The 25178-nt window shown below is 44.8% G+C and overlaps 1 protein-coding gene across 5 annotated transcripts in view; it reads left to right on the plus strand.

Moving 5' to 3' along the window:
• lrrc9 (leucine rich repeat containing 9) overlaps nt 1-25178 on the plus strand; it is a 302164-nt gene that overhangs the window by 116956 nt on the left and 160030 nt on the right. For all 5 annotated transcript variants that reach the window (XM_070877538.1, XM_070877541.1, XM_070877539.1 and 2 more), the window contains 2 exons: nt 5285-5417; nt 21272-21412. In XM_070877538.1, coding sequence (XP_070733639.1) covers nt 5285-5417; nt 21272-21412 — 274 coding nt within the window. The remainder of the gene's footprint in view (nt 1-5284; nt 5418-21271; nt 21413-25178) is intronic.

The raw sequence follows: 25178 nt of genomic DNA on the forward strand, positions 1-25178 counted from the left end.
CATTGCATTCGGATCAATTTGTGCAGTTTGGTAAAGGTAATTCTTCTTGCTATGTGCTGGGGGTCTGTTACATCAGCCAGCTTGCTGATGTCCAGCAGAGCAACAAAATTGCTTGGCTTGCTTGTTAAGCAATAAAAAAACAACGGTTGCCAACTCAAAGGGCTTACTGATCCGACCCTCTCCCTTCCCCGCTGACCCTGGCTCCGAGTGCTCTCCCGGTCCGCTGCCTGACCCTAGCCCAGGCCGAAGGGCTTACCAATCCGATCCGCTCCCTCCCCTGCCGACCCTGGCCCTGAGTACCCTCCCAGTCCTATGCCCGGTCCTAGCCCAGACCAAAGGGCTTGCTAGTCCGCTCCCCGCCCCTAGCTCAGACCGAAGGTCTTCCGGATCCGCTCCCCCGCCTGACCCTGGCCCCGAGTGCACTCCTGGTCCACTCCCTGCGCCTAGCCCAGGCTGAATGGCCTTCTCTGATTTACTTATCTGTGCCGATTTCTTTAACTCTCCGCAAGGGTTTTCTGGAGAGGCCACATACGCTGGCCTAAGCAGAAATGGAGTAACTATCAGTTGGCCAAAGTTCCCTAAATGACCAGAATAGGTGGCTGGTTACAGCCCCTTTGGCTGAAAAAAAAACTACCTAAAAAAAAAATCATAACTGAGTTACGCTGGTGCAAATTGACTGGGGAAACTGTGGCTTTTTAACTTAGGGCAAAAAAAGCAGCCTGCTCAAAAAAAATAGCACAAATCACTGACTAAAATTAAGCCCAATGTATTCTGTCTTTTGCAGCATGACTTTCCATAGAATTCTGTATATCAAGGAATTGATATGTTTTGAGATGCATAAAATTAAATGATAGTAAGGACTGAGTATTTTCAAGGTATTTAAAATGAGTGGACATATATTTATCAAAATTACATATTCATAATTAATTTTCCAGAGCACCTGCCCTTTCATGGTGCCACACTCTTTTCAATTTTAAATTATTCTCTCTGAACCTTGCTTCTCCGCCTGTGATTACCAGTTTCACAATTCTTACCTTAAGTTTTCCAGTGACTACCACAGCTTTGGTTATTACTGGACAATGGAGGGGAGGGAGTGGAAAGGTGTCATTTTTAAATTTACACATCAGTTAAAAATAAAAAAAACATGGACCATTCATGGTAAAGTACTACATCCAGATTAATTCAGTTAGCATGTAAGGTTTAGTGTAGCTTCTTACTACAGTAATTCACGATAGTTGTCTTCTGCATAGGTTCAAGCATTGGGAAGATAAGTAGGGATGTATTTCCACACCCAACATTTTTGACATGGTTTCTGTTCTCCCTTTCTCGCCATTTGAAATTCCAAAATTGCCTCAATTTACACATTGCTTGAGATCCTTCGTTCACCCCAACCATGTGACAAAAAAGGCTTTCCCCAAAAAACTGCCACAGCTTTTCTCACGACACTGCACTCTCGGCTAGGGATGTTATAGCACACAAAAATTATGTTTTATTCATCAGTAATAAACATAGTGTCATCTGTTGATTTATATAATTTTATTTCAGTTAATTGTCAGTGCTAAAATATTAATTGCATTCTAGAAAAATGATGGCTGCATAATTGAATAGGACTATTTCTTTCCACTAGCCTGAAAACAAACTGTCATTACTACACAAAGTGAAAAGATTCTTACACAACATCCTCCTCACAAATGGACAAATTAGCTATCACTCAGCTCCCCACAGGAAGTAGTTACTAAAACTATCCAAATAAAATATTCTATCCAGTTCTGTTATGGTACATTATTACAACAGTGATTGTAGATCCACAATTATGTAAACTGTATCCACTTAAAACTAAAACCTACCACCAAGCTCATGGTCTACAAGGCTATTGTAATACCCGTCCTCCTGTATGGATCAGAGGCATGGACGACTTACAGAAGACACATCAAGTCGCTGGAGATATATCACCAATGATGTCTCCGCAAGAACCTGCAAATCCCCTGGGAGGACAGACGTGCCAACATCAGTGTCCTCGCCCAGGCTAACATCCCCAGCATTGAAGCACCAACCACACTAGATCAGCTTCGCTGGACAGGCCACTTAGTTCGCATGCCACACATGAGACTCCCTAAGCAACTGCTATATGCGGAACTCCTTCATGGCAAACGAGCCAAAGGTGGGCAGCGGAAACCTTACAAGGACACCATCAAAACCTCCCTGGTGAAGTGCGACATCACCACTGACGCCTGGGAGACCCTGGCGGAAGACTGCCCTAGGTGGAGAAAGTACAGCCGGGAGGGCATTGAGCTCTTCGAATCTCAACGCTGTGAGCGTGAAGAGGTCAGGCGCAGGCAGCGGAAGGAGCGTGTGGTAAATCAGTGCCACCCCCGCTTCCCCCAACGAATATCTGTCCCACCTGTGACAGGGTCTGTGGCTCTCACGTTGGACTGTTCAGCCACCAAAGAACTCACTTTAGGAGTGGAAGCAAGTCTTCCTCGATTCTGAGGGACTGCCTATGATGAGCCATACAAGCCTGAAGGCAGTGGTAGCAGATTTTTAATTCACCTTAGACACCACCACCCACCGCACCCACCTACCCGGTTTTCAAATTTGTTTCCCTTTACCTCCTGAAGGTAGCAGTTTCCACTGGGGTACAGGTCCATAGGCACCACCACTCCTCCTGCACTTTGCCCAAGTGACCATTTTTCATATTTCAAGCGGATAGTTGTTCTGATTGCCTTGTGAGGGCTGATCTCTTTTTTCCAATATTTATTGTCTGGCAGTTTGCTTGTCTAAGTTTGCAGTTGCATCATTGGCTTCAAATTTCCCAGCTTCTATCTAATGTTGAGCCGAGCCACGGAGACTGCCTCATCTCTGGCTCCTGTCGCACTCGCTCCCTATTGGCCGTCCATGTCCTCACTGAATGCTGTGTCAGGTGTTGAGAGGGAGAGGAGTACTGCCGAAACATCACCAACTGCCCCAGGAGCCCTTCTGCAGTCTTGTGGTGAAGTGGTGAAAAGGCACAAAGAACAGGCTTTGAATAAAAATGAAATTTAATCTAAAATCGCACCAAGGGAACATAATCAAATAATAAAGAGGCTTATTGGAGTCAATTTTAACTTGCAAAAATTAGCGATAACAGGGCAGTAATGGCCTCAAAATGGAGTTAGTGGACAGTTAACTCTGAAGATCTAGCCACTGTTATTTTTCAGAAGTCTATTGCTGGTTGGCTGAAGCACCTGTCTGTTTCAGTCAGTTAGGCTCTTTTAATATACAAGTCTGGCGAGCTTCATTGGAAGCTCTGGCCTCTTTGATACTTGAGTGGACAGGCAGCCAATGTGCCAGTCATTTAAAGGATATGTTGTTTGTCAGCTTTGCATTTTTGCAGTATCTTTCTTTGATACCCGTTTTCTCTTTTAATATTCTCTCCTGCAGACATTGAGACCTTGCCCAAGTAGCTCCTCCAACTGACTATTATACAAACATGAAAAGGAGGAGAGAAGAAAGATCATCAGTTTCCTAAAGTCCGCCCTATTTATAGTACAGTCACATACACCATTGACATACTCTCTAACCATGCAATCTCCTGGAAGAGGGGAAAAAAAGCAGAAAAACATCTTTTGGCTAATTTAAGAAAAACTGCAAAATTCCATTCATTTACAGAATCAAATGAGGCTCCAGGAGACCACAATAGCCTATAATTCCAACTAACTAGTAACTTACCTTCTATAACTGGAAATGTCATCTTCATTCAGGAACTTGTCAAGTTCTTAAGAAGAAATCCATGTCGACTGCATGTTTAAGTAGTCTGTCCTTAAGTGGGAGTTCATTGCTGACTTTCCATAGAATCTCTCTGGCTTACTTATATCCCTCTGATGGATTCAAATGGACTACTTGATTGCAACAGGACTGCCTGAGATATACTTTCAAAATTTGACTGAGAAATTATTTATGCATATCCTTTAAACAAGTACAGCTGCCAGTCAAACAAAACCCACAGGATGCTTTTATTTAAATTGAATGGCCTCTTCTTCAGATATCTGTTGCAGAATTAATATCTGTTCTGGGGTTGTTATTTATCAAATCAGGCTAGGCTATTTTCATGAGTGAACCTAGTTTTTAACCACCTACTTATCATAATAGAAAAAACTAGCCAATACCATGATATATCATTGCCATAAATACTTAATCAGTATTCACTGATTCCCTCAAAGTGACTGAGTGCTGTACAAATCTCATTCCTTGTCCACTTCAATACACTGGTATTTTGTTCATTCATCCGAGGAAACCCGTTGGTTTTCAGCTCCTTCAAGTTATTTACAACCCTGCATTGTTCATGACAAAATACTTGAGTGCACAATATGTGTGTTTGATATCGGAAGGCCTATCACTCATATCCTCGCAGATAAAAAGCCTCCAAGGAGTAGTCATTTAGTATGTCCCATTATCTTGTGGTTAATTCAACATGTATCCTTTAGGCTTTAAGGGGTCGAAATTCGGTACCACAGTTTTTGAGGTGGTGTCACTGCCTGAGTGCTGATTTTACCGCCAGACGTTAGGTGCAGGCTCAAACTGCCAAATTCAGTTTTTATGCCCAAAGATGAGAGAGCAGCGCTTAAAAAGTGGCGTTGCACATTCATCCTCGGACGGGAGCTCAGGAGGCCTTCTGAATTTCGCATCGGGAGGCTGCCGCCTTGCTAGCTGGAAAACGGGAAGAATAGGGAAGAAAAAAAAACTCAGACTTCTCCAACCCACACACAAACTTCCCCACTGTTACAACTAATGAAAAAATGAAGAAATAAATAAAGAAAAAAACTTACCTTGCTCTGTGCTCGAGTTCCGCTGTTTACTCACCACTTTTCCCAGGCTGTAAGAACGCCTGCCGGGAAGGCTGACGTTCAAACTAAATATCGCGATAAGGGCGCCAAGGAGGCGTTGCATGCTGGATGATGTCACCACGCGGATGATAGAAACTGAATTTTGACCCCTCTTTTGACACTGTTTTGCAACTTATGCTTTGTACTTCTCCAGGTTTTTCATAGCATCACTAATAATTTTTAATCTTGGAAAATATAATTAATTTACTGTTAAAGCAGTTGTCTGTTTATCAATGGAATATAAATGTAACATCTTTTACTTTTTAGTAGTTAATACTTCACCTGTTTCCTTCAAAATGTGTATAAATCAGATTTTATGCAGTTACCAACCTAATAAACAGTCTATCATTAATACTAAACAGGAACTACAAATGTTTCACAACAAATGTAACTGGTCCATAAATCTTTGTTCATCTTTACAGTTTCTAGGTCGTGATGAGGCTGTCCCTCTCTGTAACAGTATGAGCTTATGTGAACAGCCCAGAATTGAGTATCTGCAGCGACAAGCTCAAGCCCGGAACAAAACTTTTATTGATCCGGTACCTTTCAGATATGGTAAAAGATATTTGTGTATTAGCTCTTTGATTATTTTTTTTCTTGGGTATGCTTCTATTATTTTCATCACAATGAAGTTGTCATTATTATAGTATTATTCAAAATATAGGTTAACAATAATATAGCATGATGGAGTCTACCAAAAGTAAAGGTTCATAGAATCATAGAATAGTATAGCACAGAAAGAGGCCATTTGGCCCACCAAGTTTGTGCCAGCACTTTCGAAGAGCAATCCAGTAAGTTCCACTTCTCTGCTCTTTCCCAATATCCTGCAATCTTTACTCCTTCAATTATTTATCCAGTTCCCTTTTGAAGGCAACTATTGAATCTGTATCCACCACCCTATCAGGCAGTGCATTCCAAATCCTAAACATTCATTACGTAAAAATGTTTTTCCTAATGTCGTCTCTGGTTCTTTTGCCAGCATCTTAAATCATTGGCCTCTGGTTATTGACCCTTCAGCCATAGGAAAAAGTTTCTCTATATTTACTCTATCTAAAGCCTACATGATTTAAAACACCTTTATAAAATCTTATCTTTGCTCCAAGGAGAACAACCCCAGCTTCTTCAGTCTATCCATGTAACTCTAATCCCTTATCCTTGAACCATTCTAGTAAATCTCTTCAGTACCTTCTTTAAAGCCATCATGTCCTTCCTAAACTGTGGTGCCCAGAATTGGACACAATTCTCCAGCTGGGGCTGAATTAGTGTTTTATATAGATTTAGCATAACTTCTTGGCTTTTGCATTCTGTGGGGTGGATTATCTGGTGATGTGTGCTTCTGTGACTTGGAAGAAGGGACTGAGTATAACGTAGCCAAGTTTGCTGACGATACAAAGATGGGAGGAAAAGCAATGTGTGAGGAGGACACAAAAAATCTGCAAAAGGACATAAACAGGCTAATTAAGTGGGCAAAAATTTGGCAGATGGAATATAATGTTGGAAAGTGTGAGGTAATGCAGAAAAAAAATCAAAGAGTAAGTTATTATTTAAATGGGGAAAGATTGCAAAGTACAGCGGGACCTGGGGGTACTTGTTCATGAAACACAAAAGGATAGTATGCAGGTACAGCAAGTGATCAGGAAGGCCAATGGTATCTTGGCCTTTATTGCAAAGGGGATGGAGTATAAAAGCAGGGAAGTCTTGCTACAGCTATATAAGGTATTGGTGAGGCCACATCTGGAATACTGCGTGCATGTTTTGGTTTCCATATTTACAAAAGGATATACTTGCTTTGGAGGCAGTTCAGAGAAGGTTCACTCGGTTGATTCCGGAGATGAGGTGGTTGACTTATGAGGAAAGGTTGAGTAGGTTGGGCCTCTACTCATTGGAGTTCAGAAGAATGAGAGGTGATCTTATCGAAGATTATGAGGGGGCTTGACAAGGTGGATGCAGAGAGGATGTTTCCACTGATGGGGGAGATTAGAACTAGAGGGCATGATCTTAGAATAAGGGGCCGCTCATTTAAAACAGAGATGAGGAGGAATTTTTTCTCTCAGAGAGTTGCAAATGAGTGGAATTTGCTGCCTTGGAGAGCTGTGGAAGCTGGGACATTGAATAAATTTAAGGCAGAAATAGACAGTTTCTTGAACGATAAGGGGTTATGGGGAGCGGGCAGAGAAGTGGGGCTGAGTCCATGATCAGATCAGCCATGATCTTATTGAATGGCAGAGCAGGCTCGAGGGGCCATATGGCCTACTCTTGTTCCTATTTCTTATGTTATGTTTTCACCCTGCTGGGGCGGCATTGGCGGCGATGAGCTCTTCTGGGTGGGCGGTCAGATTCTAGTGCCCCGGGTGGGCGGTCAGCTTCTAGCGCCCCGCGGGGGTTTTCGGGGCCGGTTATGCGGGGGTATGGAACAGTACCGGAAGAGTTGAGCCAATGTGAAACGCCCCTGGTTGCGACACCGGCTCGTTTTTTTTAGTCCTGCCCAACCCGTACACCCAGCTGGGACCGCTTGTGAAAACGGGCGGTCCAACCTATACCGGCTGTAGTGAGGTATGTAATGCTGACCTCAGGTAAGTGTGATCGTTTTTTTCTTTTAATTTTGTTTGCAATTTATGTTGTGGTGGCATGGGCTATGTATTAGGAATATTTTTGATGGCTTTTATTCAAGTCTTTTTTTCTCTCCAGGCTTCTCTCACAGCACTCCCGGGCCGGCTGTTTAGTTCGGGATTCTCCCATGCTCAGCTGGCCTAGCGCCCTAAGAGAGGTGTACAATGCCTCCCCTAGCGCTCCGCCCACACTCGGAGCCCAGCTGCCTAATTTTGATGACTAAGGCGCAAGCTGTTCCCGGGCGCGAACTTTTCCGCTCTGCTGCCATTATCACCCCGAAATCAGCAAAGCCGAAAATCCAGCCCGTGCCTTCATTTATAAAGCCCAGGGTCCTATCTGCTTTATTAACTGCTTCGTTGACCTGTCCTGCCACCTTCAAAGATTTGTGCACAAGCACCACCAGGTCTCTCTTCTTGCACACCCTTTAAAATCATACCATTTAGCTTATATCATCTCTTCTCATTCTTCCTGCCAAAATGTATCACCTCATACTTTTCTCTGATGAATTTCATCTGCCATGTGTCCGCCCATTCCACCAGCCTATCTATGTCCTCTTGAAGTCTATCACTATCTTCCTCACTGTTTACTACACATCCAAGTTTCATGTCAACTTCAAATTTTGAAATTGTGCTCAGTACTCCCAAGTCTAAATTCATGTTCAAAATTGGAAACAAATCCTACTTTATCAAAGTCATAGGGGTAGCAGTTCCTTTAAGTGCATTTTTGTGGTAAAAATGCACATTGCGCTTGGAGCGTACGCCAGATCACATGGGCAGAAATTCGTGGGGTATGATTAATTAAAATAAAATATCAGTGCTATTGATTGGCAGTTTATCTGATGGGGATGTCAATTTTGTGCGTTCTGACAAATTAAAGACAGCCTGCACCTCTTAAAGGGGCTGCACTTTGGCTGCAGGCATCTATCACAGAGGATGGTGTAAAATGTCATGCTTCAAAGATATCCTGATTTACGCACACTGCTTTGGAGGTTTTGGTGGAAGAGGCTGGCAGGAGGATGGGGAGCTTCTAGCCACCAGGCGGCAGGAAGATTTCCAGGCAAGCTGCCCGGTGTGACTGCGTAGAGGTAGCAGTGCGCATCACGAGGAGTATTGCGCCCATGACTTGGCTGCAATGTAGGAAGAAGCCATCTCAAGTGCTCTCAGTGGAGGTTCAGCAGCCTTCCACCTCTCAAGCTGTAGCCACTAGGGAATCCCCTTATAGGGCATGAGAATTGGAAAATAAACTTGTAGATAGGCATCAGTCATGCAAGCATTTGTTAAATCAATTATGGAGTCTGCTGGAGTAGTGAAGTAAAAGACTTTAAGAACATAAGAGACATAGGAGCAGGAGTAGGCTATCTGACCCCTCGAGCCTCCTCCACCATTTAATAAGATCATGGTTGATTGTACCTAAACTTTATTTAGGTATATCTTCATAATCTTATTGATTTAAGAGAAACAAAATAGTTGAGGGCATTAATATTGTGGGTATGAGGACTGGGTCAAATGGAAGGAGGGACTGTTGGTACTCGGGGCAAGGCTGGGATTGATCGGGAGAATCACTCCTCAATATCAGTGCTATTGATTTGCTGCCATACTATCCTGGGAACTCACTCGACAGATGGGCCGTGCTCTACTGCTTACTCCGGCTCCTCATCCCATTCTTCATCTTCTTGCTCCACTTCTTCCTCCTCAGGAATCTCCAAAGCAATTCCCCTTTGAATAGCTACATTGTGGAGCATACAGCAAACAATAATGAACTGTGAAACTCTTTCTGGATTGGACTGAAGAACCCTTCCAGATCTATCCAAACAGAGGAACCGTTGCTTTAGGACGCCAATGATTTGCTCAATGAGAACCCTTGTTGATGTACAGCTCTCACTATGTCAGAGCTCGTCGTCTGTACCCTGGTTCCTGAGAGGAGTCATGAGCCAATAGGTGAGAGGATATCTCTTGTCCTCCACAAATCATCCTGCCACCTGATGGTCTGCTTAAAATAGAGGGGTTACTGAAGACTGGCGCAGTATGGAAGTGTCATGACCACTGGGGAAACAGACCTGCATGACTCGCTGCCTGTGGTCACAAGTGAATTGCACATTGAGTGAATGGAAGTCCTTCTTGTTCAGAAACAGAGCTGCATCATGACTGTGAACCCGTGGGGCTACATGAATGCATTTGAGGATGTCCTGCACCTACAGGAATCCAGCCATGTGGCAAATCGCAGTGCTCTTTCTTCCCACTTGTCTGCTTCAAAGGTGAAGTTGATGAACTGTTGGCTTCTCAAAAGCACTGCACCAGTAACCTGGCAGATGTTGCTGATGTTCCCAGGCGTGAATGTTACTGGCCAATTATCAACCCAAGCCTGAATGTCATCCAGGTCTTGTTGCATGTGGGCATGGATTGTCTCATTGGAGTTTAGAAGAATGAGAGGTGATCTGATTGAAAAGTATAAGATTCTGAGGGGGCTTGACAGGGTTGATGCAGAGAGGATGTTTCTCCTCATGGGGGAATCTAGAACTAGGGAGCATAGTTTCAGAATAAGGGGTCTGTTATGTATTTAACCACTTGCAACTGGTATCACACTACCACCAGAGGGCCTACCTGTTGGAGTCTCAAGGGATCCCAGCATCCCGTGGGAGCACACTATATAAGCAGGCCACCTACGAGGTACTGGCACTCTGGAGTCTTATTAAAGGAGCTAAGGTCACACTTGCTCATTGTTCACAGTACTCAGTTTCATCCTTTATTATGAACTCATCAATTGGCGACGAGGTAACGAACAACCGCGCGAAAATGCAAAGAACAGTTGGTATCCTGGAGAAGTTCTCAGAAGGGGATGATTGGGAGGCCTTCGTGGAGAGACTCGACCAATACTTTGTGGCCAACGAGCTGGAAGGGGACGAGAACACTGCCAAACGAAGGGCGATCCTCCTTACTGTCTGTGGGGCAACAACCTATGACCTCATGAAGAATCTTCTAGCTCCCACAGCTAAAACCAACAGCTAAATCTGATGAAGAATTGTGTAGGAGCACCTAAATCCTAAGGAAAGCGTTTTGATGGCGAGATATCTGTTCTACACGTGTCAACGGTTGGAGGGCCAGGATGTGGCGAGCTATGTCGCCGAACTAAGGCGCCTCGCAGGATATTGTGAATTTGAAGTATTCCTAGAACAAATGCTTAGAGACTTTTTTGTACTGGGCATTGGCCATGAGGTAATCCTTCACAAACTGCTGACTGTTGAAACTCCGAATCTAAGCAAAGCCATAATGATAGCCCAGGCATTTATGTCCACCAGCGACAACACCAAACAGATTTCGCAGAGTAAAGAAGTTTTGGCCAGTACTGTGCACAAAGTAACGGCGTTTCCGAGCAGGAACATACATGGCAGAACGTACACATCGGCTGCTGCTGCACGACCTCAGATGACCCAGAGTCTGCCATCAATCGTTAATGCGAGGCAATTAACACCTTGTTGGCGTTGTGGAGGTGATCATCGGGCCCATCAATGCCGCTTCAAGCACTATGCGTGCAACAGCTGCAGAACAATGGGACACCTCCAGCAAATGTGCAGGCAAGCTGCAAACCCTGCAAACCACCACGTTGCAGAGGAAGATCGATCCACTGTGGATCAGACTGAATTGGAGATTCGTACCGAGGAGGCAGAAGTGTACAGGGTACACACATTCACCACGAAATGTCCACCAATAATGTTGAAAGTTGAACTGAATGGAATTCCAGTATCTATGGAACTGGACACGGGTGCGAGTCAGTCCATAATGAGTAAAAAGGCCTTCGACAAGCTGTGGTGCAACAAGGTACACAGGCCCAAGCTCAGCCCCATTCACACCAAACTGAGGACTTACACCAAGGAACTAATCCCTGTAATTGGCAGTGCAGAAGTCCTATGATGGAGCAGTACACAAACTCCCGCTGTGGATCGTGCCAGGCCCCACACTGTTTGGCAGAAGCTGGCTGGGAAAGATCTGCTGGAACGGGGACGACATCCGAGCGCTTTTGTCCGTCGACGACGCCTCATGTGCCCAGGTTCTGAGCAGGTTTCCATCGTTGTTCAAGCCAGGCATTGGAAGATTCTCGGGGGCGAAAGTACAGATCCATTTGGTTCCCGTTACGTGACCCATCCACCACAAGGCACGGGCGGTACCATATATGATGCGTGAGAAAGTGGAAATTGAGCTGGACAGGCTGCAGTGAGAAGGCATCATCGCGCCGGTGGAATTCAATGAGTGGGCCAGTCCGATTGTCCCGGTACTTAAAGAGGACGGCACAGTCAGAATTTGTGGGGACTATCAAGTAAGGATTAACCGTTTCTCGCTGCAGGACCAGTACCCGCTACCCAAGGCAGCCAATCTGTAATCCGCCACAGACTAGGCACAGAGAACTGCGCTGATGCTCTCAGTCGGCTACCATTGCCCACCATCGGCTTGGAAATGGCACAGCCTGCGGACTTGCTTGTGGTAATGGATGCATTCAAAAACGAAAAGTCACCCGTCATGGCCCGCCAGATCAGGACCTGGACCAGCCAGGATCCTTTACTGTCCTTGGTAAAAAAAACTGTGTCCTGCATGGGAGCTGGTCCAGTGTCCCAGCGGAGATGCAGGAGACGATTAAGCCATTCCACAGGCGCAAAGACGAAATGTCCCTACAGGCGGACTGTCTGTTGTGGGGTAATGGCGTGGTCTTACCCAAGAAAAGCAGAGATATGTTCATTTGTGAACTGCACAGCACCCACCCAGGCATTGTAATGATGAAAGCCTTAGCCAGATCCCATATGTGGTGGCCCGGCATCGACTCAGATTTAGAGTCATTGCGTGCGCCAGTGCAACACTTGCTCTCAGCTGAGCAATGCACCCAGAGAGGCACCGCCAAATTTGTGCTCGTGGCTCTCCAAACTGTGGTCGAGGATCCACGTGGACTATGCGGGCCCATTTCTAGGCAAAACGTTCTTGGTTGTCATGGATGCTTACTCAAAATGGATTGAATGTGCAATAATGTCTGTAAGCACGTCCACGGCCACCATTGAGAACCTACGAGCCATGTTTGCCACGCATGGCCTGCCTAAGGTCCTAGTCAGCGATAATGGGCCGTGTTTCACCAGTGCTGAATTCAAGGAATTCATGACCCGCAGTGGGATCAAGCACGTCACATCTGACCCGTTCAAGCCCGCATCCAACGTCCAGGCACAACGGGCAGTTCAGACCATCAAGCAAAGCTTGAAATGCATGTTGGAAGGCTCCCTGCAGACCCGACTGTCCCGAGTGCTGCTCAGCTATCGTACCAGACCCCACTCACTCACCAGGGTTCTCCCAGCCGAGCTGCTCATGAAAAGGGTGCTCAAAACAAGGCTCTCTCTTGTCCATCCTGATCTCCATGATCACGTGGCGGGCAGGCGGCATCAACAAAGCATGTACCATGACTGCGCAAATTTGTCACGCGATATTGAAGTCAATGACCCTGTGTTTGTACTCAATGGTCCCAAATGGCTCGCTGGCATGGTCATAGCCAAAGAGAGGAGTACGGTGTTTCAGGTCAAATTGGCCAATAGACTAATGTGCAGAAAATATTTGGACCAAATCAAATTGCGGCTCACCAACAGCTATGAACAACCTGAAGAAGACACCACCAACTTTGACCCTCCAACACACACATAATTGGCAACCAACATCATGGTTGACCTCGAAGCCAAACTCAACATTCCCAGCAGCCCGGCAAGGCCGGCTGCCCAGCAGCCCAGTGAAGAACTAACCAACTGACTAACACCCGCATTTGTACCGAGACGATCGACAAGGGAGTGAAAAGCACCTTGTAAATAAGTGTATTATTAACTTTACGAGGGAGTGATGTTATGTATTTAACCCCTTGCAGCCGGTATCACACTACCACCAGAGGGCCTACCTGTTGGAATCCCAAGGGATCCCAGCATCTTGGGAGCACGGTATATAAGCAGGCCACCCACGAGGTACCGGCACTCTGGAGTCTTATTAAATGAGCTAAGGTCACACTTGCTCATTGTTCACAGTACTCAGTTTCATCCTTTATTATGAACTCATCAGGGTCGCCCATTTTAAACAGAAATGAGGAGGAATTTCTTCCTTGAGGGTCGTGAATCTTTGGAATTCTCTACCCCAGAGAGCTGTGGAGGCTGGGTCGTTGAATATATTCAAGGTGGAGATAGACAGATTTTTGAATGATAAGGGAATCGAGGGTTATGGGGAGCGGGCAGGGAAGTGGAGTTGAGGCCAATATCAGATCAGCCATGATCTTATTGAATGGCGGAACAGGCTCGAGGGTCTAAATGGCCTACTCCTGCTCCTGTTTCTTATGTTCTTATGTTCATTATCTGAGGAATTGCGAATGGCATTGAACACTGTGCAGTCATCAGCGAATATCCCCGCTTCTGACCTTATGATGGTGAAGCTCATTGATGAAGCAGCTGAAGATGGTTGGGCCTAGGACACTGCCTTGAGCTACTCCTGCAGTGATGTCCTGGGGCTGAGATGATTGACCTCCAACCACCACAACCATCTTCCTTTGTTATGACTCAAGCCAGTGGGAGTTTCCCCACTGATTCCCATTGAATTCAGTTTTACATGCTGTCAAATGTTGCCTTGTCAAGGGCAAGCACTCTTGCCCCACCTCTGGAATTCAGCTCTTTTATCCATGTTTGGACCAAGGCTGTATTGAAGTCTGGAGGCAAATGGTCCTGGCGGTACCCAAACTGGGCATCAGTGAGCATCTTATTGGTGAGCAGGTACTGCTTGATAGCACTGTCGACGACATCTTCCATGGCAGGGGTTAGGGTTAGGGTTAGGTTAGGGGGATGGGAATCTATGCAAGGAGACAGAGGGATGTAAAAAAGGGACAGAAGCAAAAGGTAGGAAGGAGAAAAGCAAGAGTGGAGGGCAGAGAAATCAAGGGCAAAAATCAAAAAGGGCCACATTACAACATAATTCAAAAAGGACAAAGAGTGTTTAAAAAACAAGCCTGAAGGCTCTGAGTCTCAATGCAAGGAGCATTCGTAATAAAGTGGATGAATTGACTGCACAGAAAGCTATTAACGGGTATGATGTAATTGGGATTACGGAGACATGGCTCCAGAGTAACCAAGGCTGGGAACTCAACATCCAGGGGTATTCAATATTCAGGAAGGACAGACAGGAAGGAAAAGGAGGTGGGGGAAGCGTTACTGGTTAAAGAGGAGATTAACGCAATAATAAGGAAAGACATTAGCGTGGATGATGTGGAATCTATATGGGTAGAGCTGCGAAACACTAAAGGGCAGAAAACGTTAGTGGCAGTTGTGTACAGACCATCAAACAGTAGTAGGGAGGTTGGGGATGGCATCAAACAGGAAATTAGGGACGTGTGCAATAAGGGTACAGAATTATCATGCGTGACTTTAATCTACATATTGATTGGGCTACCAAACTGGTAGCAATACTTTGGAGGAGGATTTCCTGGAGTGTATAAGGGATGGTTTTCGAGACCAATATGTCGAGGAACCAACTAGAGAACAGGCCATCCGAGACTGGGTCTTGTGTAACGAGAGAGGATTAATTAGCAATCTGGTCGTGCGGGGCCCCTTGGGGAAGAGTGATCATAATATGGTAGAATTCATCATTAAGATGGAGAGTGACACAGTTAATTCAGAGACTAGGGTCCTGAACTTAAAGAAAGGAAACTTCGATGGTATGAGATGTGAATTGGCTAGGATAGACTGGTGAATTATACTTAAAGGGTTGACGGTGGATAGGCAATGGCAGACATTTAAAGATCACATGGATGAACTACAAAAATTATATATATGTGTGGCATAAGAATAAAAAAGGGAAGGTGGCTCAACCATAGCTAATAAGGGAAATTAGGGAAAGTGTTAAATCCAAGGAAGAGGCATATAAATTGGCCAGAAAAAGCAGCAAACCTGAGGACTGGGAGAAATTAAAAATTCAGCAGAGGAGGACAAAGGATTTAATTAGGAGGGGGAAAATAGAGTATGAGAGTAAGCTTGCAGAGAATATAAAAACTGACTGCAAAAGCTCCCTTGATATATGAAGAGAAACAGATTAGTGAAGACTAATGTTGGTCCCTTGCAGTCAGAATCAGGTGAATTCATAATGGGGAACAAGGAAATTGAACAAATACTTTGGTTCTGTCTTCACTAAGGAAGACATGAATAACCTGAAAATACTAGGGGACCGAGGATCTAGCGCGAAGGGGGAACTGAGGGAAATTCTTATTAGTCAGGAAATGGTGTTAGGGAAATTGAAGGGACTGAAGGACGATAAATCCCCAGGGCCTGATAGTCTGCATCCCAGAGTACTTAAGGAAGTGGCCCTAGAAATAGTAGATGCATTGGTGGTCATTTTCCAACATTCCATGGACTCTGGTTGTCAGTTCCTATGGATTGGAGGGTAGCTAATGTAACCCCACTTTTTAAAAAAGGAAGGAGAGAGAAAACAGGGAATTATAGACCGGTTAGCCTGACATCGGTGGTGGGGAAAATGCTGGAATCAATTATTAAAGATGTAATAGCAGCTCATTTGGAAAGCAGTGACAGGATCGATCCAAGTTGGCATGGATTTATGAAAGGGAAATCATGCTTGACAAATCTTCTAGAGTTTTTTAAAGATGTAACTAGTAGAGTGGATAAGGGAGAACCAGTAGCTGTGATGTATTTGGACTTTCAAAAGGCTTTTGCCATGGTCCCACACAAGAAATTAGTGTGCAAAATTAAGGCACATGGTACTGGGGATAATGTATTCACGTGTATAGAGAACTGGTTGGCAGACTGGAAGCAAAGAGTGGGAACAAAGGTGTCCTTTTCAGAATGGCAGGCAGTGACTAGTGGGGTGCCGCAGGGTTCAGTGCTGGGACGGCAACTATTTACAATATACATTAATGATTTAGACGAAGGAATTGAAGATAAGATTTTCAAGTTTGCAGATGACACTAAGCTGGGTGGCAGTGCGAGCTGCGAGGAGGATGCTAAGAGGCTGCAGGGGGACTTGGACAGGTTAGGTGAATGGGCAAATGCATGGCAGATGCAGTATAATGTGGGTAAGTGTGAGGTTATCCACTTTGGTTGCAAAAACAGGAAGGCAGATTATTATCTGAATGGTGACAGATTAGTAAAAGGGGAGGTGTGATGAGACTTGGGTGTCATGGCACATCAGTCATTGAAGGTAGGCATGCAGGTACAGCAGGCAGTAAAGAAAGCAAATGGCATGCTGGCCTTCATAGCGAGGGGCTTTGCGTATAGGAGCAGGGAGGTCTTACTGCAGTTGTACAGGGCCTTGGTGAGACCACATCTTGAGTATTGTGTTCAATTTTGATCTCCTAATCTGAGGAAGGACATTCTTGCTATTGAGGGAGTGCAGCGAAGGTTCACCAGACTGATTCCCGGGATGGCAGGACTGACATATGAGGAAAGACTGGATCGGCTAGGCATATACTCACTGGAATTTAGAAGAATGAGAGGGGATCTCATAGAAACTTATAAAATTCTGATGAGACTGGACCGGTTAGATGTAGGTAGAATGTTCCCAATGTTGGGGAAGTCCTGAACCAGGGGTCACAGTCTAAAGAAAAGGGGTAAGCCATATAGGACCGAGATGAGGAGAAACCTTTTCACCCAGAGAGTTGTGAACCTGTAGAATTCTCTGCCACAGAAAGTTGTTGAGTCCAGTTCGTTGGACATATTCAAAAGGGAGTTATATGTGACCCTTACGGCTAAAGGGATCAGGGGGTATGGAGAGAAGGCAGGGGTGGAGTACTGAGGTTGCATGATCAGCCATGATCATATTGAATGGCGGTGTAGGCTCGAAGGGCCGAATGGCCTACTCCTGCACCTATTTTCTATGTTTCTATGTTTCCATCACTTTGCTGATTTAGAACAGACTGATAATTGTTCAGATTGGATTTGTCCTGCTTTTTGTGGACAGGACATACCTGGGCAGTTTTCCACATTGTTGGATAGATGCCAGTGTTGTAGCTGTACTGGAATAGTTCGGCTAGAGGCGCGGCTAGTTCTGGAGCACAAGGCTTCACGACGACAGCCGGGATGTTTTTGGGCCTATTGCCTTTGCTGTATCCAGTGCGTTCAGCCGTTTCTTGATATCATTTGGAGTGAATCGAATTGGCTGAAGACTGGCTTTTGTGATGGTGGGAATCTTAGGAGGAAGCTGATATGGATTATCCATTCGGCACCTCTGGCTGAAGATGGTTGCAAACGCTTCAGCCTTGTCTTTTGCACTCATGTGCTGGGCTCTGCCATCATTGAGGATGGGGATAATCATGGAGCCTCCTCCTCCTGTTAGTTGTTTAATGGTCCATCACCATTCACGACTGGATGTGGTAGGACTGTAGAACTTTGATCTGATCTGTGTATTGTAGGATCGCTTAGTCCTGTCTACAGCATACTGCTTCCGCTTTTTAGCATACACGTAGTCCTGTGTTGCAGCTTCCCCAGGTTGGCACTTCATTTTTAGATATGCCTGGTGCTGCTCCTGGCATGCGCTTCTACATTCCTCATTGAACAGGTTTGGTCCCCTGGCTTGTTGGTAATTGCAGAGTGAGGGATATGCCCAGCCATGAGGTTACAGATTGTGGTGGAATACAAATCTGCTGCTGCTGATGGCCCACAGCGCCTCATGGATGCCCAGTTTTGAGCTGCTCGAACTGTTCTGAATCTATCCCATTTAGTACAGTGATAATGCCACATAACACAATGGAGGGTGTCCTCAGTGTGAAGACAGGATATCGTCTACACAATGACAGTCAGGTGGTCACTGCTCCCAATGCTGTCATGGACAGATGCATCTGCAACAGGTAGATTGGTGAGGATGAGGTCATGTTAGGTTTATCCCTCATGTTGGTACTTTCACCACCTGTCGCAGGCCCAGTCTGGCAGCTATGTCCTTCAGGACCCGGCCAGCTCGGTCAGTGGTGGTGCTTCTGAGCTACTCTTGGTAATGGACATTGAAGTCCCCCACCCAGAGTACATTCTGTGCCCTTACTACTCTCAATGCTTCTTCCAAGTGATGTTCAACATGGAGGAGTACTGATTCATCAGCTGAGGGAGGGCGGTAGGTAGTAATAAGCGGGAGGTTTCTTTGCCCATGCTTGACCTGAAGCCATGAGACTTCATGGGGTCCGGAGTCAATGTTGAGGACTCCCAAGGCCACTCCCTCCCGATTGTATACCACTGTGCTGCCACCCCAGATGGGTCTGTCCTGCCGGTGGGACAGGACATACACAGGGATGGTGATGGAGGAGTTTGGGACATTGGCTGAAAGGTATGATTCTCTGAGTATGACTATGTCAAGCTGTTACTTGATGAGTTTGTGGGACAGCTCTCCCAATTTTGGCACAAGTCCCCAGATGTTGGTGAGGAGGACTTTGCAGGGTCGATTGGGCTGCGTGCGCGTTGTTGTGTCCGTAGCTGGTGCCGAGGTTGATGCCGGGTGGTCCGTCCAATTTTATTATTCTTGTCACAGTTTCTTACAACTGAGTGGCTTGCTGGGCCATTTCAGAGGGCAGTTAAGAGTCAACCACATTGCTGTGAGTCTGGAGTCACATATAGGCTAGACCAGATAAGGATGTCAGATTTCCTTCCCTAAAGGACATTAGTGAACCAGATGGGTTTTTACAACAATCCGATAATTTCATGGTCACCATTACTGACACTGACTTTTTATTTGAGATTTAAAAAAATTTAATGAACTGAATTTGAATTCCACAGCTTCCATGGTGGGATTTGAACCCACATCTCTGGATCACAAGTCCAGGCCTCTGGAGTACAAGTCCCATACTTAACCACTATGCTACCGTTCCCATCACCACTATGCTACTGTTTCCGTCACCACTATGCTACTGTTCCCGTCACCACTATGCTACTGTTCCCGTCAGCACTATGCTCTTGCCGTTCCTTCATTGACGCTGGGTCAAAATCCTGGAACTCCCTCCCTAACAGCACTGTGGGAGTATCTTCACCACGCGGTGTAAAAAGGCGGCTTCTCGAGCAATTAGGGATGGGCAATGAATGCTGGCCTTGCCAACGACGGCCACATCCTGGAATGAATTTTTTTTTAAGTGACGATCCCTTTAAATACCACTTCTGAAAGCTACTTCCCGACTGTTCCCTCATTAATGTGCTGGGTAGGTTAAGGAGATGACATTTGAGTCATGCTTGAACATCAAATTCAAGAAAGGGCCATGATTCTGGGGCAGGATCCTGATTGTAATATTTGAATGATGATTGCATCTGCTACAGCCGGCTGCTGGGGATGCCTATTGAGCACCCGAACTAATATGGCATTGCTCCCCTTTCTGACGCATTGAATCGCATTCCTGAATTGGATTTCATGGCGTTCATTCTGGGCCCCGGAAAAGCATCTCGGCATCGCAATTTCTACCCCGTAATCTTTGATTTGGAATTTTAAGACGTGAAGAAGGCCAGATGCCATCTGGAGTACTGAGTTCAAGTTTAGGCACTGTACCTCAGGAAGGATATATTGGCCTTAGTTGGGCTGCAGATTCACCAGGGATACTGAGGATTAGAAGGTTAAATTACGAGGATAGGTTGCATAAACTTGGCTTCTATTCCCTTGAGTATAAGAAATTGAGGGGTGATCTGATCCAAGTGTTTAAAACTTTTGAAATAATTTCATAGAGTAGATGCAGAGAAGCTATTTCCTCTGGTGGGGAAATCAAGAACAAGGGGGCTCAATCTTAAAATTAGAGCTATGCTATTCAAAAACTAAATCAGGAAGCACTTTTTCACACAAACAGTAGTAAAAATTTGGAACGTTGATCCCAAAAAGGTTGTGGATGCTAGCACAATTTTCAAGGGTGAGATAGATATATTTTTGTTGGGTAAAGGTATCAGGGATATGGAGCAAAGGTGGGAAAATGGAGTTGAGGTGCCATGATCTAATTGAATGGCAGAGCATGCGCAAGGGTTTGAATGGCCTACTCCTGTTCCTGTGGTTCCTGTGTTCCTAGGTAAGTCTCAGTTTTAATCCCCAGTGTACGCTGAGCTAACGTAATCCTGATGTGGCAGTAGGAGATCTACAATTGGTCCCAGTACACTTGGATTAAGAAGGGAAAACATTGGTCCGTGTTCTTGCTCCTGATCAGTATCCAGTGGCCCTGTTGAAGGTGCAGCTGTATGGATGTTGGCTGAAGATCTGGCTCAGTAATGGTATAATAGTCTGATGTCTTTGTGTCAAAGCTCTTACATGAAGGGTGACACTTGGGCAAAGTACAAGAGGGCACTTCTGGAACAGTGTCCCAGCAAAGAGTCATGCATTCAAGAGGGGTTGGAGAAGAATTGGAAATAAATATGTGTGTATATATGAACTGGATATCTAAACTGAGTGAATGTTAAATAGATAAACATATGTGGTTATTATAGATGAGTGGAATTCAGTGGTTGTCCCCCTATTGAGATTCTAGAAATGTAATCTGTGAAATGCAATTGATTGGGTTTGAATAATATAAATTTTATAGTAGATTGGTTCATCTATAGAGGTTGTGGATTGATTTATTTATTTGCATTCTATCTGTGATTCTTTACCTCCCTCAGGACATTGCACAAATTGGTTGGAATCCCTGACAGTGCCAATTATATATGACCTGTTGGAAGAAATTGGAGGGACGTGGCAGGCTGATTGTTCTTTGCTTGCTCCATATTAAAGCTATTTTAGATATACACTTTCCATATCAAACTTGATCGAACATTAAGTATTAAATTGAACCAAATTATTTAACTTTGCTTTTAGGTCAGATCATCATTGCTAAAGTCTTCCTTGGCCACTGTGTTCAGGCCCTTGATTCAGAACGTGTAGAACGAATAAATTACCCGAACGCAAATTCTGTATATAGACCTCGAAAAGTGGACACCAGATCTGCAGTTGATAAAGGTAATGAAGTGCATAATACATTGGTATTGCATTTCAAAAATACTAAATGGCCTTTGAATAATTTTATGGCCAGGAAAAGCAAGAAATATAAATGAAATCCAAAACTCTGGAATAATCTTATGTGCTTATTGTTATTGCTCAGCAAATTCAAGATTTTAGTAAGGTGAATCCAAACTTCAGCAGGGATTGAAGTCCCGCATCCCTGGTACCATTCTAGTAAATCTTTTTTGCACGCTCTCCAAGGCCTTGACATTCTTCCCAAAGTGTGGTGACTAGAATTAAACATATTTTTCCAACTGAGGCATAATGTGTTTTAAAAAGATTTAGCATAACTTCATTACTTTTGTACTCTATGCCTCTATTAATAAAGCCCAGGATTCTATCTGTTTTTAAACGGCCTTCTCAACTTTTCCTGCCACCTTCAAAGATTTGTGTACTTGATCAAGTTAGTCAAACACAATTTGCATTTAACAAATTCCTGCTGACTTTCTTTTTATTAGCCCATACTTTTCCAAATGCCAATTAATTTTGTCTCAGATTATTGTCTCTAAAAGTTTCCTCACCACCAGTGTTAGACTGACTGGCCTGTATTTGCCTGGTTTATCCCTCTCCCCTTTTTTTAAACAGGGGTGTAACATTTGCAGTCCTCTGGCACCACTACCATGTCTAAGGAGAATTGGAAGATTGTAGCCAGAGCCTCTGCAATTTCCACCCTTCCTTCCCTCAGTAACCTATGATGCATCCCATTCAAAGGGTGACTTTTCCACTTTTAGGACTGGCAATCTCTTCAGTAACTCCTCTTTATCTATTTTTATCCTATGCAATGTCGCTATTACCCCCTCGTTTACTGCTACATTGGCAGAGTCTTCTTCTCTAGTGCAGATAGATGCAAAATACTCATTTAGTACCTTAGCCATGCCCTCTGCCTCCAAAAGAATATCTCCTTTTTGGTCCCTAATCAGCTTATAATCACATCATCCAGCTCCCTTCTATGGCGCTTGATATATTTGTCTGAAAATACAATTTGAGAAATGTGTGAAAATTGTTGATATAATAATTAAGTAAAATGAGTATACTGCACATTCAGCCAGGAAACCATAAAAACTATTTCAGAGCTTGTGTGTTAAGAATTATCCTCCTCACAAAGCAAGGGAAGCCTATAACTTATAATGGGGCCTTTTATGCATCTATAATTGCAGGCCAAATTCTCCAGATAAGTACAGAAAGCCAACCTTTATATATCAGCCATATGATCGCCCTAAAAGATAATCCTTTAATTTTAAAGAGTTCAAAGGCATTGTATCAACCATAATCTTGTAAAATTTCCCAATCAAAATATATTGCCCTTTACCAAAAGACCAAAACTGGACATTACCTCCTATACTTTACAGGAAATGCCTCAATGCCAAAATAAGAATGGATTGCATTTCAGTTAGTTTGCAGTCCGATAAAAGACGGAGGACCAGAAATTTAGTTGTGTGTGAAAACGTACCCGTAGGTGGGATGGCGGGGGGTGGGGGGGGGGGGGGAAGGTGCAGTGTGTGGATAACCCACACTAATTGGGACCTGTGCAGGGACCACAAAATCCATGCTGCCTGCTTATTATAATTATATTTGCGTGCAGCCAGCGCTTTCAGCACTGTTCATTGGCTGCATGTCTCTTGGAGGAGCGATATTGGGAGGCCAGGACACTATTTAAAGGCAACCAGCATCTTTTAGAGGGAAGGTGGTTTCTGGCTGCAAGTATTTGTAATGGAAATGGCTGAACGAGGCAGAGAGCGGGCTGCGATGTTTTCTGATGCAGCACTGGTTGCATTAGTGGAGAAAGTGGAGAGGAGGTGGGAATCCTTTTTCCCCCCAGTGGACAGGAAAACCTCCAGGCATCTGATGCAGGAAAAAATTTAATAATTTGACAAAAATTGTAAAGGTAAGAACACTATTGAAATTCTTTCTCATCATTGCACCACTCACAGCCTCATTAATTGCAACACCCACAGCACTCAACACTACCCTCCCCACTACCCTGCACCGTGCTGCAGTTAAACATTCTTATATAATCATAGAATTCGGCCCACCATGCCCTTTGAAAGAGCTGTCCAATTTAGTTCCACACCGCAGCTTTTTCCCTATACCTTGCAAATTAGTACTCTTCAAGTACATGTCCAATTGCCTTTTAATAGTTCCTGTGGAATCTGATTCCAGTACCCTTTCAGGTAGTGCATTCCAGATCTTAACAACCCTCTGTGTGAAGACATTTCTCCTCATTTCCCCTAGTTGTTTTGCCAATTATTTTGAATCTATGACCTCTGGTTACTGACCTGCTTACCAGAGGAAATAGTTTCTCCCTACTTGCTCTATCAAAACCCCATATCATATTGAATACCTCTATTAGGTCTCTCCTTAACCTTCACCTCATCCTCACACACAGCACTATTACAAACTTCAGACCCACCAACCACATTCCCTAAACATCTCACAGGACTCTCGCTAACACACTTCCCTCCTTCTTGCAGGAGAAGGTGGCATGCAACACCAGGCTGCCACTGAATGAGGAAGAGCAAGTCTACACCCTCGTCCTCCTTGAAGAGACTGTCCTGGCAATCATGGGAAGTGAAGGTCATCGCCACTGGCGACACTGGAGGAGATGCCGAACATTTATATCTCATCCTCTTTGCCGCTTCATGACAAACTGAAGATACTTTCAACACACTTCTTTCACGCAGCCTGTCATCACAACAGAATCTAACCCTTGTCTCTTTTATTTAATCTCCTGAGAATGTCGTCGCTCCTCAGCTAGTGGAGGAAGTCCAGCGCAGTGTTCATGATGATGCACCGACACTTGATCTCACTTGCAACCAGCAACTGACTCCCACAGCCACACAGACTTTAGTTTTGTGGCGGGATCTACATGGGTTGACTCACCGGACACAAGTGCACAGGGCCCATGGCATGGGGATAGATGCCAGATCGCAAGAATGCGAGGTAGTATACTAGTTCTGCTGCAGGGAACCCAGACTCAGACTTCGATGGGCCAGGCTACCAAAGAAGGCTAATGAGCACACACCAGGAAATGCTTGGTGCACTAAGCAGCCTGCTGGAGAGCTTGCACACAGTGTCGTGGAGCATGAAGGAGTCCAGCACCATCTTGGCACAAGGCTTTGCATAGAGCATGAAAACCATTCTGTCCAACATGGACCGACTGGTCAGGTCCATCAACAATGCAATGTAACCCACCATGATGGAACGTCTCATGAAAAATTTGACTGTGTCGATTGCAACACAAAAAGCTGCCATGGAAGCTTACATAGCTGACATCTTGGCTTTGAGGGCCATTGTTCAAAGGGGCTTCTAGGGCATTACACCACTCCAGCGATCTGTTCTCCAGCAGAGCCCAAGCAGTTCCATGACATGCCCCAGGAGAGTGGCCTTGGCTTCATGGGAGAGGCACTTGCTGTTCTCTCTCAGGAGGACAGCATGCTTGTCCCTGCCAGACACTCTGTAAGTGACCTTGCTGGTGCCACTCAGCCAGCCGGCCCAGAATGCTGCAGGTCACACCGACATGCTGCAGTCTGCAACCTGGCCAAGAGCTGCTCAAAGAAGTGTCCTCAATGGAAGCTCAGCAGCCTTCCCGCTCCCAAGTTGTAGCTACTGGAGAAACACCTCGTTGAGTTCTAGATTAGGGAAAGGAACACACAAAATAGGCACTTAGGGCATGCACAAGGGTGAATAATAATTTTTTTCTGTAAATGATATGATTTTTGATAAT

This window comes from Pristiophorus japonicus, chromosome 4 (assembly GCF_044704955.1).
Source record: "Pristiophorus japonicus isolate sPriJap1 chromosome 4, sPriJap1.hap1, whole genome shotgun sequence".
NCBI classification, from domain to species: Eukaryota; Metazoa; Chordata; class Chondrichthyes; family Pristiophoridae; genus Pristiophorus; species Pristiophorus japonicus.